Here is a 15957-nt window from a genome sequence, read left to right on the forward strand (position 1 = left end):
GGTCATGCAGGTTTTCATACGTCACTAAATTCGAAGTTAATGCTTTTAATTCCACAATTCATCCATGAGGTGTTTGTCTGTCTTGTTGACGGGCTTCAGGCTTCAGGCTTTTGGCTTGATGCAACTTTCTTCTCTTAAAGAAAGGAAATAATTCTGGCGCGTTGTATCGCTGGTTATTGATCCGCTTGGCAATATCCACGGTCATGCATTTTCATCAACATGACTCGAGGCTGTACATTAACACACATATACCCGTAGCTACGCGTTGCCAATAATAAAACATCCAACATGACTTGATACAGAATAAAGTGAAGTGGCGTCAAACCATTCACTTGCAATCCCAGTCAGGAAACCCCACAGTGAGATGCGCTGCGCAGGTCCTAACCATGCGCTGCCGGGTGCAGTCACTCGGAAACACCGAACTACTCGGCTCTCATTCAGAGGGCAAGATGTCAGCGAGGACACGACTCTGCTCAATGCATTATTTAACGTCATGCATAATCATTCACGTCAATACCTTGGCCCACTCTACTCATCCTTGTTGCACTTTGGAAAAAGAGAGTGGTACACTAAACGTAAGCTAAATGGGAAAAATACTCACATGAGCTTTAATGAGAGAAAGTGCAAAACAGAGGCTGTGGCTACATGTGGATGCAGAGCAGGTTAAAAGGGGGGGGGGGGGGGGGGGGTTGCGACCAAACAACTCAACAGAAAGTAAAGAAATACAGAGCATGGATCATGTCAGAAACATGTTAAGTGCCATTGCTTTCCCCTCAGCCACTGTAGCATGTGTCAAGCTGCCATATTGTGTCCATGCCCACAGCCAAAGCAATCAGGAAATGATGCTGTCCATGTTTATGATGTAATTCAGAACCCGAATTAGCAGCATTCAGCTAACACACTAAAGGTGTTACATAATGTTAAAGGGCTCAGCGACTGCATGTAAAACATATTGTCAATGCATTTTTCTATAAGATGTGATGTGTAGATTAGTTGCAGCTGCTGAATATGTTTTATTTTAGAACAGATTACTAACCAGTGAAAAGGTCGGCGTGTTCATTCAGCAGCTGTAGAAATGCAGCATGTGCTCATTCATGTTTTTGAATGAACAGTTACAGAATATTTGAGTGTAAATATTTTTGATCAGAGAATCAATCGTATATTATATTAGAAAGTATTTAGAATTCATACCTCTGCCAGTCCAAAATCCTCTTAATGGGTTAATAAAGGAGAATATTGAGGTATTTGTAATTGAAGTTCACACAAGGATGGACAGAAATGCTCATTAACACTGTTACTAAAATTATTTGTACAATATTACAATTAGGGTAATTTAAATTCATTATAAAATGGCATGCTCCTTGGGGGGGTGACTTTCTGGAGTTGTCCAGAGTAAAATGTGAGTTTGGAAATTCCCCGATAAAACTTCTATTCTTGGCATAAAAATGTACAAGAATGGAAAATTCCCGTCCACAGTAAAACAGAATATATGGACGGAAACTATGAAGAAAAACCTCGGTGCGTAGGAAAGACTGAAAGCCCTTTGTGGTTGCTTATTTTACCTTATGACTAGAAATGGTCCTGCTCAAGAGGCAGCTGTTCTGAGTGCAGTGTCATTAAATACAAACAAAGACAATAAAGTAACACACAAACATACACACTTTGCCCGGACCCGGAGTCTGAGAGCTCTACAGGGGCACGTACTTTTGTTTCTCTCGTTGGTCCCGGCTCTTGGCGCGGTTGGTGCGGTTGATGGTCGGGATGGAGTGGACGGAGGAGCTCTTTTTGCTGGAGGAATGGGAGGAATGGGACGAGTGGGAGAGGTTGGTCCGAGACTGGCCGGCGTTGTGGTCAAACTGCATCAGGCAGAATATCAGGTCGGAGGGCACCAGCTCAAACGCATAGGGCGGATTGGTTATGACGTACCTGGAGGAGAGAGGGAGCAGATGGGAGGCCAGCTCTAAATATAGTGCAGGTACAAGTGATTATTTTTGACAAAAGCCTATTTTCTTTTCATGGGTCCCGGTTGCGAGCGAGGACGCAGCAGGTCCCCCTCACTCACCGTTTGGTGCATTGGGTTTGTCCGTTTAAATGTGCGTCTCGTAGCCGGTAGATTCCAAAACACAACATGTTGTAAGTCTTCAGGGCTTTGCAAAACAGGTCGCCATAACAACCTCCGTCCTGCAAAGGAAGGAACAAAAACACAGTGAAGTGCACAATCTGTGTTTCAACAAAGAGCCACACTTACGTGGACATTTTTTATTTATTTAAAAACCCTCCTACATGTGGATGCTGTTCTTTTCTTTTACAGTTTCTTTTCTTCTGTGAGCACTGTTGCTACTGAGCAGAAGCTTTTACTTTGTGTGATCCGTCAGTTCAACGTTCAACATACAAGCGAACAGCGATCTGGAGTCTGGCTCTTTTGTGCTTTTCTTTCTCTTTTCCTTGATTCTGTATCCATCCTCTGAACCATCCTTATGTTCAATTAAGAATTTTTTATCTTGCGGCCACATCCAGGACAGTTTGCTACGATCCCATAGACCTTAGACTTCTTAATAATATGTGTAGCTGTGGTCACAGGAACATACATCTACTGGGTGATGGTGTTATCCATTTCCTTCTTCCTCATCTCCTTAAACAACTCTTTTCATTTCCTTTCCTTGTCTAGGTCCAGTGTTGTAAAAACAACGATACCTGAAACCATAGGATGATTTTTTATCCATTCAAATAGAATGAATGACTGATTTTTAGATTGAAGATAACTGTGTCTAACAGACAGACAATAATCTGGTAGAATCCATATGCTATGCACTAGCTCTTATGTCTGATAATCTAATCTGATGATGCATGGTTTGTATTTAACCTCTTCATTTTACCTTTTCACCTAATTCACCTATTTTCTGACATTGTAAAATCCCTTCTTCTTGAACTCGCAGCTGCCCCCGTTTCTCTGAGTCCTTCCTCTAAAGTCAGCTCCCACAATGCAAGGCGACAAAGATGTGCTCAGCCCCCCCCCCCGGGTGACAAGACCAGTCACTTACCCCCAGGTCGGCAAAGGGCCCGTCGTACAAGGCCAGCTGTGCCACGCGACACCTGTCCCTGTTCGCCAGGGTCTGTGGCGTGCTGTAGCCACCACGCAGCGCGTTCTCCTCCGCCAGCAGCCCCTCCAGCTCCGGGGTCGCCCCGCCTGTTACCAGCGTCCGGATCAAGGTGAGGATATTATCATTGAAGTATGTCTGAAAGGATGAAGGTAGAGGGGATGTGAGTCCTTAAGCAACCGCCGGCAAAGTCACAACTGAGCCTTCTCAAAGTGCCGGTGCGATCTAACTCTGCTCTGTCACGTCACATCGCTCCCTACACCCGGTGAGGAGACGGGAGAATCCAATTACTGCCGGTTACTCTCACTCCCATCAGAGAGACGCAGAGAGTCCGGGAACACATTCGTGCTGTCCAGACATTTTTACATCCAGCTTTACAGATTGCACGTTAAGCCACTTTTCTTTTCTCGGTGTAGTTACCTTTTTTTAATTGCTTTGTTAATTCTAACAAGGGCACATGTCGGCCCTTTGCTTTGCTCTGCGGCCCCTTGTCTCCCCCTCCTGTTCGGCACGGTGACATCTCCCTCGGCTGCCGACAGCACTATTGACTAAGATGATGGATGAGGGCTGTCCATTAGGTAGCATTACCTTTGTCTACACCGGAGCGCACTTGAAGGCAGCTTTGTTCGAGCCTCACTCAAAGTGAAGGGCAGACAAATGAAGCCATCACACCTAGAACAAGTTCCAGTCCTGTCACCTTTTGCTTTTAATGGGAGCAGAGTGCGCTTTCATTTTTTTTTTTTTTAAATCTCTGTCCTGATATCACACCACGAGACTTCTGGGTATATTTCAGATCGCTGACACGTATGATATGTCACAGCACAGAAACCTCTCTCACAATCTCCTCATCGCTACACATGTGTGAGATGCGTTGACTGTGACTTACAGCGCTCATTAAGGAATCCAGCACACTGACTGCAAACGCCGTCCCACAGGCGAACGGCTGAGTGAGGTACAACTCCGTGTCGGGGTCGTCGTCGTCATCTTGGTCCAGGAACTGAACATTTGAGTCGTTCACTACGGATGTTAAAGTAAAAGGAAAGTGGTTATTTAAATTCTGTGTGTTTCCATATCTCTAATAAAACCAGGTCTAGTGGATTTGATTGGAGAAGCATGGATCAGGCAAATACTTCAGTGGATGTGAAGAGGAAAGACACCAAAGTAAAAGTGGCTGTGCACACCAGTCAGCGGCTGCAGATATGGACTGTAGTACAAATCTGGTTTTGACAAATTCTCCTTTTTTTCCCCTAAATTTTAGCAAAATTGCATTTTCTTTCAATCGAATTGAAATGAAAAACAGTCAGATCATCGTGTTTGAACTTGTGGCCCACACGCCACACAGCTACATTCCATATCCAGGAGATTCATGCACAATCATAACACCATGCACATTGTCAAAGCGCCGGGGCCTCGATTTCAAAGTCCTCCTGAGGTCAATATGAGAAACACCAATAAGCCAATTGTTTGTCTTGCAAATCCAAGACAGAACTTCCAATTACTTGAACTTGCATGTCCAAACAAATTAAAGCATCTCATTGCCCCAGAACCTTCTTTGAAGATGTCTTTCAGCACCCCCCGAAAAAAAACATATGTAGTAGCTGGAAGAAAGTAATGATGTGAAAAATGTAGTTTTGAGAAGCGCTACTTCTGTGAGGACAGAAATGAAACGTCAGTCATATCGACAGGGCTGAGATGAAAGAAGGGGCCGGAGAATGTGATCCGACAGAAGATGCTGCGAAAAACTGCCACGAGGACTTCAGAGGGATCAAAGGCCTTGTAATTCTTTAGAAAAATAAAAGGGAACAATTTTGCCTTGAGATAAGGGGGCCAAAAACAAGACAGGCAATTTCAACCAGAACCAAAGTGATGCTATGGGAATGGACTGAGCCGTCTTGTGCAGCGAGAGAGAAATAAAAAGACAAAAAAAGCTGATGTGGAGGCAGCGGCAGCTACAACACTGCAGCACAGGACGGAGGCACTTCTTACCCAGCTCCGTGATCATTTGTATGTTGATCCCACTGCTCTTATCCTGACTGAATGAAATCACAGGCACTTTTTTGCCCGGATTTGCTAATGGTGCTGGACAAATGTTGAGGAAAAAACTGGAGTTACTGGAGCACATGTAAAACAACAAAGTCTCAACTTTTAGTGGTCGGTTAATCACGTGTTGACAGCCTGTCATTGCAGAAATGGTGTTTTCGCATCTATTTACAACTTTTTAACAAAAAAAAAAGTTAGCATATCAATCATGTGACACGGCCGAGCAGCGCCCATCGTACCTAGTTCTGTGATGATGGGAATGTTTGCTCCTGTGGTGACAGACGTCTGCCTCACTAATCCATGGACGGGGCTGTTTTCAGGAGACGATCGGTCCATCCCCGGTGGTGTGAAGCCTAAACTCACACACACACACACACAAACACACACACACACACACACACGACACACATGACACAAAGCACATGTGTTAATGCAATATTCAATACTTCATCAGCAGCTACAAACAGGCACATCAGCAGAACTAATACACGGGGGCTACTTCATCCACTGCCGGCCACTGGTGAGGCATTAAGTTGCTGAGTGCGATGTTAGCACACTCTTGACAAGAGCCAATATTAGTCTATATATAATAGATGTGACATACTGCTCATTTTGTTTCCCTCAGACTGTGTGTGCACGTAGACAAAAACCTTTTACACACACACACACACGCACGTGCCACGAAAAAGAAAAAATAACTGACGCAAGATTGAATTCAGATTGACTTGACATTCCTTGCTTTCCTCGGACTGACAAGTAAGCACATTAAATCAATGATGCTGTATGTATTATACATGGGCCGTGTTTTGACATCCATCACTTACTGCTGACTCAGGCAAATGCGAGGTCATACATGTATTAGAGGAATAATGAAATTGGCAGGGAATTTTTTTTCCTCCCTGTCCTCGGGTCAAAAGGTTTCTAAAAGCATTTCTCTCAATGACCGTTATTGAGGGGCCATCACACGCTGACTGATTGTGTCGCTCACTGGTTTGAGAGCTGTAACGTGCAATATTCATAAATTATAAAACATTGTTATTTTACCCACAAAGCACATATTGCAAAAAAAAAAAAAACGGGCGAGCCAGGTGAGGCCGTTGTGCCGACGCGGCGCTTGTTGCCACCAATTAGATTGGTGAAGAAAGCAGTTGTTCTAGTAACCTGAGGAATAGTCACTTGGGTTTACTGTCAAATGCGCTGACATGGGGTCAGCGAGGCAGCACCCAGTGAGGGATATTCTCTGTGCCAGCGCCCTGTCCCTCATAGGCAGTGCAGTGAACTATGATAGGGCACTCCTTACCTTGGGAATTAGCCTGCAAGACCCCGATGCTGTCGTCAAACTGCATGGATTTGATGTTGAGTGACGCCAAGATGCATTCTTTGTCCTGCAGTGATGCGTCGTCAATATTGTTCTGATTGGCCGACAGGATGACACACATGTCACAGAGGTTGATGTTGACAGCCCTCAGATCTGCCCGACTCAACGGTGTGCCCTTTGAGAGGGAGGGAGGGAGAGGAGGAGAGAGTTTGTTATCGCAGCGATGGTGATGAAGACGTAGGTAACAGAACTCTTACATTAGAGCGTCCTCATCCTCAAGACTTATTTCAACCTGCCCCTAATAGAATATTATAACATTGAGCAGATTTCCTTTGTCAGAAATGTGCTTAAGGACGTAAGGTTGATACCTGAACAAAAAAAGGTGAGATGTGTTTGTGTGGGATGTTTTTAACTGATAAGCTGCTTCCTGTCTCTTGTTACGGTTATTGTATTGATTAGGTTATTCTAGGTAAAGATCATGGCTTTATTGAACCTAAACATTCAAAAGATGTCCTGTGTAGATATATCTCCACAGTTAGGATGGGGTAATTTGAATGCTTATTAACAAAAACCAAATTATTTCACTGATCTTAACCAATGACTGTGAGTTGTGAAGTGAGAAAATGTCATGTTTTAGTTGCCAAGAGTGAATCTTTTTGGGAAAATTCATGAAACATGCTCCAAATGAATCCAGCAAAATATGTTTGCATGAGGAGGGAACAGTATATCCATGTAATTTAAATATTTCTCCACTGTATTGTTAAAACATGGCATTCTGTTTCTCGAAATGAGTTTTAATTGAAGTCTTTTAGAAACAGGGTCATTCATTTTGTCAAACCTGTTACAGTTCGACAGACTAATGGATGAAATGTGCGATCTGCTTCACTCACGGGCAGAATAGAGAGTTTGGGGAAGTTGTGAAGAGTCTCCCACTCGCGCTTCAGATACTCCAGCGAGCCGACGAACACGATGTGCTTCAGCTCGTGGTAGTGAAAGTTGCTCGCTCGCAGCGGCATCACAAAGTTCCGGAGGCCGATCAAGGCTGATTTCACGTCTCCGAAGATGCACACGACCACGTGACCACTCAGGACAGTCATGGCCGCCTCGCTCCGGGTCTGAGGGGGAAAAGAAAAGATGTTTATAACTGAACACTGTCTTTTTTAAACAGATGTTAACACTTTCTCCTCTTTTACCTCCTGCTAGCAAGCTGTGTATGACTATTATAGTCATTTGAATAATGGCATGTGTATCAGTGCAAGACATGTTCTATGTACAGGTCGTTCCATATAGCAAATGACAAGTCAAACACCTCATTAGAGTGTTTAAGTGCCCTGTCGACCTCTGATGGTGCTTTGTGACGTGACTCATCTGTCACCGGGCAGAAGAGTGTCAGGGAAAAATGACGTGTGCCGTGTAAAAAGGAGCAGAACCCACCAGCATGACCTTCTCGATGTCTTTTGACTGGCACCAGTGGAACATCCCCGTCGAGTCGTATTTCTTTATGTTCTCGTCCATGTTCTCAATCTGCTCGGTCCCGGGGACGACGAGTGGGTCATGTCTAATCAACCAAAGGACGAGAGGGAGGCAATGAAAGAATGTCATCGAGACTCTGTGACTGTGGATTAGAATGAACTCGCTCTGGGGATTTGACTAATGAAGCCAAAATATTAAAAGATAACCCGGCGACTATAGTTTGCTAGCAGGATTACAAAAGGTGATTAGTCCGAAAAATGTGACGACAAATGAGTGAGAAGATTAAACACAACGAATTCAGATGAACACAATCAAATACTAATGAATAAATAAATAAATCATATTTTAAACATGAAAATGTCCAAAAACATTCATAACACGCCATCAAATTTCTCACTCATATAAAAAAAAGTCACTTTTTTCCCTCTCCCTCTCGGTACTCCTGTCAGAGGCCATCTGCACAAATGCCAACAACGCTGCCATGTCATCAAGCAGAGCGACATCAGCGGCGGCAGCCAGGCGGAAGGAGATGGCAGCAACACACTGCGCTGACTGGCACGAGCACGGAGATGCAATTACGCCCCCTTACAGCGTACAGCTCCTGACTTAGTGGGCCGCTCCGTAAAAGCTTTAACAGACCAGACTTTAAATATTTCAGCAATTTGCCCAATCATATTTGCTTTCCAAAGTGAAGGGTATTAATTTTTAAAAGGGAGCATCGGAACTACATAAGATGATTTCACTGGGCGGTGAGCCCTAACACTGACCACTGAAGTGGCCTCCAGGCAGGAGTACCTGCGGTTGAATCACACTTGTTCAGGTCAGAGTCACTTCATCGTTTGGGTTCCTGGTTCTGATGCTTTTGATTCTAAAACCATCATTGATGTTTTGACATGTGACAGCAGGAAAGTCACAAATCTAAATAAAAAGTGAATAAATGCTAATTTTGTGATTTTCCTACTGTGACATTTACAAATATTTGCTGAGAAAATTATATTTGTATTTTAGATTTTTAAATGTAGGAAGCTTTAGCACCCCAAAAAACAATAACAAGGCCCAACAGCCTCTTGTGAAACTCCATTTAAATTCACTAGATCTGGATTTTTATTTTGCTCTGCACCAAAATGCACACACTCATAAATATCACTCCCCAAAACCTTTCAGATGATTTTCATCAAGATCCATGAACTATTCTCTGGGACATCAACTAAATTGTTGAAGAACATCTCTGTCTTCCAACGTTAAAACAAATAGAAAAATAATTATTGGATTCCCCCCTTGATCCGAATCCACAGATTATATATTTTCTCCTGACCCATACTGCATCCTTTATTCCACCAAGATTTATAGAAATATGTTTAGTAGTTTTTGAGTAATCCAAACAAACAGACAATCACAACAGAATTCCAGTGGAAATCGATAACTGATAATATTGTTTTTCTGACTGATTTCTGTCTATTAACGGTGAAGGGAATATAAAAAGTCCAAATCACTACAACCAGCCAATGCGGTGGAACACGACCAGCCACAGTGGATCCACTGAGCCGCCGCGCTGCCCAACACAATTCCCCTCGCACTAAATCAACTTTGTCAGATTGAGATCACGGCTGAAGATGTTTCCTCCTGGAAACACAGACAGCAGCCTTCTGTCTCTGTCTGAAACCTTTTAAATACTTCACGTCCTCTCCACATAAGAGGAGCATCTCTTTAATCCATGTGAGTACTTTAAAAGAATGCTACCTTAAGTAGCACGTTAAGTATGCATGAAAGTGTCAGCTGAAACTAGCATCCCTCAGGCTCCGAGAGACTGAAGCCAAAAAAGCCCGCCTTTGGGCTTATACACCCCTAGGCAAGACCTGGATGTACTTTCAAGGATAGAAGCAGTTGGAGAGGAAAATGTCTTTTCTGCCACTTTCAACCTCTCAGGCTCAAATTCGTCAAAGCAATTTTAATTCAAAGGGACACGGTGTGTGCAAATTGAACCCTGTGGTTCAAGGTAAGTAAACATTATATTCTAAAAGTACAAAACTCCAGAACTGTAGTGTACGATGCACAAGTGGGATTAAATTCATCACCTCGTCAAAGTTCAACACACTGAAAACCGAAAAACTATTTTTCTGTATATTGCTTCATTAACATCCTCAAGTAGTGGGATTGTTATATTACAACTGGTGTTAGCACAGTGGTACAGCGGTTAGCACTGTCGCCTCTGCGTAGGTTTTCTCTAGCTTCCTCCCACAGTCCAGAGACATGCAGATGGGGGTTAGGTCAACTGGAGACTGTGAATGGGTCATACATGTGAATGTGAGAGTCTTTAAATGTTGGCCTAGCACTGGACTGCCGACCTGTCCAGGGTGTGTCCCGACTCTCGCCCTACGCCAGCTGGGGGTTTGACTCCAGCTCACACTCATTCAAGGATAAGAGGCATAGTTGATCTATAAAATGTCAGAAAGTATCAACATTTTTAATTTACAGGGCGACCCGGTGGTGGAGAGGTTAGTGGGCCGAGCACATGGGCTCCTTCGCCTTGAGCTGTTGGTCCCTGTGACTCCCTTCCTGTCTCTCCTTCACTCTACTGTCAAATGAATAATCATAATAATAAGTCTTCAAATGACATGTGACCTCAACAGTTTTTTTTATTTACGATGATCTTTAAAAACTAAATAAGATCCTCGTTTTGAAAAAGCTTAGATCCAACAAATGTTCAGGTTTCCTGTTTAACGAATCAGGACGTTGATTCATTTCCTGTCAACAGACTAATCCATTACCTCAGCCTGACGTAAATCCTCCATAACTCTCCTGGTTGTGTTCTATATCATCCAGCTCTTCTTGAATCTAAGATGCAAGACCGAACGCATTTAGTGGTTTTACACCTCAGCTAAATATTTCATCAGAAGTCAAATGTTTCAGCGCTCACTCAGTGGAGCCGCTGTCACTTCGGTTTGTCCTTGTGGAGATGACTGGTGAGGCGGCGCTCTGCCAGGATAGCTATCGCTCACTGTCAGCCACGACGGCCTGTCACTACCCTGCACCGCCGATTGCCTCAGCGGTGCCGCCGCAGACGTGACGTGTGTGTGTCACAGTTGCGGCCCGATGTGACGAAACGTGTTGTGACATCCCACAATTAGATGTGTCTTATGACCCATCAAGGAGCCTGTGGAAATGGTGTTAATTTCAGTGGAGTTGTCGTCACTAAGTTCCAGACGGGGCGTGTTAGTTCCCTGATATGTGTGGAGACGGGAGACGGGTTCGGCTTCCGCGGCTGAACACTTGATTCTTTTGTGCGGCTTGTTTCATTTGCACGGAGCAGAGGCGAGGTGACTGTCATCCGTTCGAAATGCTCAGCGCCATAATGCCTTAGTCGCTAAATGACACATCTCAACCGCAAAACACAAGGCCAGGAGTCTTCCGGAAGAGGAGCGTGATGACACCGGAGAGAGAGACATAAAGTAGACGTGCAGAATATGTAGATTTGTTTCTATTTCAGCATCACCGCGCCGGCTCAGTGTAACCAGAGCCGGCAGAGTCTGAAAACCCTTCCCTACATGTAAACTGACAAAGGCTTGATCTTCAAAACCCACAGCCAATCTGTTGATCATTACTTATTTACAAAGGCCTGGAGGCCGCGGGTCCTGTAAAAACACATTTGATACAGAATACACCCAGATGTTTTTTCCTCTGCTTGTTGCAATGAAGTATCCCCGAGGCTACCGCAGAGAATCCCTCTCCGGCGAGGAGGAAGCACGGAACAACACGTCCACCTGTATCGTTCGGTGAATTAGCATGGTGAGTAGATGGATTGGTTCGCCCGGGCTGATATATAACGCTGGTGGCGATAGCGCTGGAGAAGCCGGGGTATCGAACTCCCGGGAGTTTGGAAACGACCCGGAGCGATTCAACTTTGACACCATTCTGAACCGGATCAAACAAGAGCAAACGCCCACCTGAACAAACAGAGGCCGAGGATCAAAAGGGAAAAAATGCTGAATTATGCACATAAACACTCCTGTTAGATTTAATATGAAGTCATTTCAGTAGCTACCGTTGTTGATCTGTATCGTATCTCATGGTATTAAACAACCCAGACATCTGTGGATTCATTTTCCAAAAGCCAAATAAATAGCAAATTAGCAATGGGAATACAAAATCAAGTTTTTATTCAATTTCATCCATGTGATTCCACTTTGTTGGCTTTTACGTCACGTTCCCCGACTTCCCTGTCGCCTGCCGTCTTCACAACATGGCACGTAACGACAGTGACTACTACTATTATCATCCGTCTAATGGCCTCTGCCTGAATAACATCGTTATCGCCAGTCAAAATCAATAAGCGCAGGTTTAATTGTACAGGACAAGATAAAAGCAAGGTAGCATTTGAATTCACCTTTCATTGCGATGATACAGATCATCTGTGGCCTTACGTGCTGCAAAGCGCTCGGAGGGATCCAACAATAGATGAATGGCCTCGGGCTATCTCTCCTTTAGAGCTCCTCTGGCTGCCTGGCTGTCATTAGTGCCAGGCCGGTTTAAGAGCTGCAGTCTGCGGGTGTCACATGAAACCTCGTGGCTTGGAGCCCCTCCGCCAGTCTGACAGGTTTTCCATGGAAACAGGGGCACTGGAAATTTTTCTAACATGTTTTCCATTTTGTATTTACAGGACGGTTTAGACCCTGATAAAAATGTTCAGAGAATTCAAAAAATATATGTCAAATTATAGTAGATTTTTAGTAAAAAACTGTTTATAAAAGGCTCCTTAATGATTCACAAATCAATATTTCTTTATTAAGAAGGTATCAGATCATTATGCAGAGTGGGAACTGGGCTGCTCTTAAGTACGAGCCCATAAAGAATCATCACCAGACTCAGGCAGCATTTTGTATCATCTTTGAACTCATTTCCTGGATTTTATGACTCACAACTTTACTGTTCTACAACCGTACACAACCTGCACAGCAACTAATGCCACACTGTGACACATTGAGCAGCTCTGTCTACTATACATCAGCAACTTTTTATTATCACTGCTTTGTAAGGTGATAACATAGACTGTATGTAAAGGCAGATGACAGAACTGTTCCACAAAAGTGAAGCCAAATCCTTTTGATGCCCCCCCTGGTGGCTGGCTGCAGTATCCATGTTAGTGTTAGAGGACCAAGCTATCTGATTATATAAGAAGGACATTGACAGCTGGGACTGACTTGCTAATGGCCGAGCGATAGCATGTGTGGGACCTTGATACCACGACTGCACACCACGATCAGTCCTGCACATTATCTGGCTCCAAATAACAAAATGGCAGCACTCGATTTCGGTTCATACGAAATTGTGAATATTAGAGAACATGAATATACTGTGCATGAGAAACACATACACCCAGGTGCAGCAGACACGTCATCGGTGATATCTTACCTCATGATCTTCGGCGAGGAGTTGGGAGAATTCCTCATGCCTCCATTACGTTGCTTCTTTTTGGGCGACAGCGCCGACTGCTGGTCCTCTTCGACTGCAACGAAAGGCATCGGCGTGAGGGAGGGAATTATCAGAGGAAACGCACAATCCACATGTCATGACAGCACAAAGGGGCAACACAGGACGGCTTGAGTTTAGTGAATTCAAAGAGATAACACAAACACGAGTGGGAAGTGAGTCCGGGTGAACAGGATGGAACAACATTTGCGTGGTTGTGTGTGAGGATGCAAACATGCAATTGTGCCGCCTTCAACCATCATGCCGGAGCCTAATCTGCTAATCTAGAGAGTTTCTGTAGTCTACATATGATTCAGATAATTCAGTACCTCAACTTTTTAGATCCCTGGTTAGAACAACTTTCTTTAGAACTAGATTCAGATAGATTTCTACATCGGCCATGCTAATCAATCACAGTCTCATTTAATTTAAATAATAACCTGCAGATATCCAGTCTGGATTCCTGGTCTTTCCTCATTTTAGGGAGTTGACGCCCTCGGCTCATATAATTAGTTTGGTCCTGGTGCCAGAGTGATTTATGTACAGCCGAGATGCCCCTCGGACATCGTCTTCATCACCACACAGAGCGGCACCGAGCTCTTCACAGGAAACGGATTACACGTTTTACCCTGGAGTTAAATAATCAGGCAAATATTTTCACAAGCTAATATCAGAGTCGAGGAAAAAACACAAATCTGCTCAGTCGGTCGTCGACGGCAAAAATCAACACAAGCGGCGAGAAAAGTGATGTTTGCTAATAGCGTTTTAACAGCTATCATTTGCACTGAGAGTAGTTTGTTACAGGTCACGGACAAAACACACTCGAGTGTCTTCTGATCGTCATCAAGCTGTCAAGTGGTTTTAAAACCAAAGGAGCTTTCATTAGAGCAAATGAATAGTCTTAAAGATCATGCTCCTCTGCAGATGAACACAGGACTTCGAGCGCTGTTAACATCTGTGACAGTGACACCATAATGGAGCATGTTGGAGTACAGGGCGGGGGGGGGGGACGCTCCAACACACTGGCCCTTCACATCTTGCTCGGCCTGTTCAATATTTAATGTTTCACAGCTGACAGCTGCACACACTGGGTCATTAGTAAGGAATGCTACACATGCAACCACTCCAGCCTGGCGAGCACATGCCTGGTTGTGCCGTTGTTCGAGCGCAGGCCTGGCAAACACGCCGAGGGGGGGCAGAAGGGTGGAGGGGGGTGGCGGAGCTAGCCCTTACGGTGCCTGTGACTGAGTGCGCCGTTATCGGAGTGACCGGGGTGGTATCTGTATTTCACCGGCAGGCTGCGGGCCCGCTGCAGCCGGATGGCCTCCTCCGCCGCCCTGGGTCGCCGGCCCACCTGGCCCAGGTCACCGCAGCCCGCGAAGCTCAGCCTCAGAGCGGGGGGCTCGGCGGGGGGCAGCAGGCTTCCCTTGCGGTTGTTAACCAGAGGGACCGATACGGCAGCGGCTCCGGTACGGGGCCCCCTACAGGCCTCCTCTGAGTTGTTGACCAGTTTAGCCGACTTGTTTTGGATAAGGGGGCCATCTTTTACTGCTAAATGAAGAGGAGTCAATATCAGCAGCTGCACAATTCAACTTAATAGGTTGTTTGGTTTTTAAAAAGGTTTATTAGGCTCAAACCACAAAGCCCTGGTGGTATCCAGCCATGTTGACAGCTTTGGTTTTAATGCGTCATGGTTTTAAACTTTCTCCCTCCATCCCAGTATAATGGAGGTGAATAAAATTTAATTTGTGGTGCTTACAACTCTGAAACATTAGATTTTAACAGTAACAGTAACTAGAGAATTGTTTTGGAAAAGAAAAAAAACGGAAAGTGGAAGACGTTGCTTTGTGATTTGCGTGAACTGGTGTTCTAATTCCTCACGTTGAGCACGAGACAAGATCTGATTGGAACTGACTTCAATAAGACCTGCAGTATGCATGTTAATAAAACATCTTGTGACTCTTATCATAATTAAAGCACAATCACAGGTTTTGGGGGGTAATTCTTTCTGGCACAATAATGCTAATAGCTGAATAATTAAAAAACCTCATTTTTATTAAACACCACTTAACCACTTGCTCTAGCCACCAATGAAATTTTGGATTTGACATTTACTTTGATATTTATAATAAGCATGAATTAATAAGTATGCTTTCAGGTGTTCCGGCGTTTGTTATGCCATAAGAACAAGGAGGTGACAGTGTGAGTTAACCACCACGAGCTGCTGTGTGCAGTCCAGCCTGATGAGGGACCAATGAATTCACTGTCCTCTTCCCTATTTGAGATATAAAAGCTCGCGCACTGCAGTGGTGTTATAATGGAGGCAAACCTGGTGAAGATAACATGATGAATTGATAGAAGGAGGCAGAACAACATGGTCCCCTCACTCCAAGAAGAAAACAATGGCTGGGAGCTAAACTGAAGAATAGAGATGATTATTTCAACAGTCAGCTGTCGAGCAGATTATCCGTCCTCCTCCAGACCTGCACTGTTCATCTGCCCCATGTCAAACATGCACAGCGGCTCTGCAGGACAATACCAGGGTGGCATCTCTGTTTTCAT

The 15957-nt window shown here is 44.4% G+C and overlaps 1 protein-coding gene across 4 annotated transcripts in view; it reads right to left on the minus strand.

Annotated features, from left to right (window-relative positions):
- The window catches only part of LOC128426873 (calcium-activated potassium channel subunit alpha-1), a 69176-nt gene that overhangs the window by 2509 nt on the left and 50710 nt on the right, over positions 1-15957 (minus strand). For 2 of the 4 annotated variants that reach the window (XM_053413926.1, XM_053413925.1), the window contains exons 20-29: positions 13339-13432; positions 7891-8014; positions 7347-7571; positions 6439-6631; positions 5378-5491; positions 5085-5177; positions 3985-4115; positions 3042-3236; positions 2063-2181; positions 1705-1926 (exon numbers count right to left, since the gene is read on the minus strand). In XM_053413926.1, the coding sequence (XP_053269901.1) occupies positions 1705-1926; positions 2063-2181; positions 3042-3236; positions 3985-4115; positions 5085-5177; positions 5378-5491; positions 6439-6631; positions 7347-7571; positions 7891-8014; positions 13339-13432 (1510 nt within the window). Of the gene's footprint in view, positions 1-517; positions 547-1426; positions 1429-1704; positions 1927-2062; positions 2182-3041; positions 3237-3984; positions 4116-5084; positions 5178-5377; positions 5492-6438; positions 6632-7346; positions 7572-7890; positions 8015-13338; positions 13433-15957 lie in introns of all 4 variants that reach the window. The other 2 variants (XM_053413928.1, XM_053413927.1) reach the window with 2 other exon arrangements.

This window comes from Pleuronectes platessa, chromosome 21 (genome assembly GCF_947347685.1).
Source record: "Pleuronectes platessa chromosome 21, fPlePla1.1, whole genome shotgun sequence".
NCBI classification, from domain to species: domain Eukaryota; kingdom Metazoa; phylum Chordata; class Actinopteri; order Pleuronectiformes; family Pleuronectidae; genus Pleuronectes; species Pleuronectes platessa.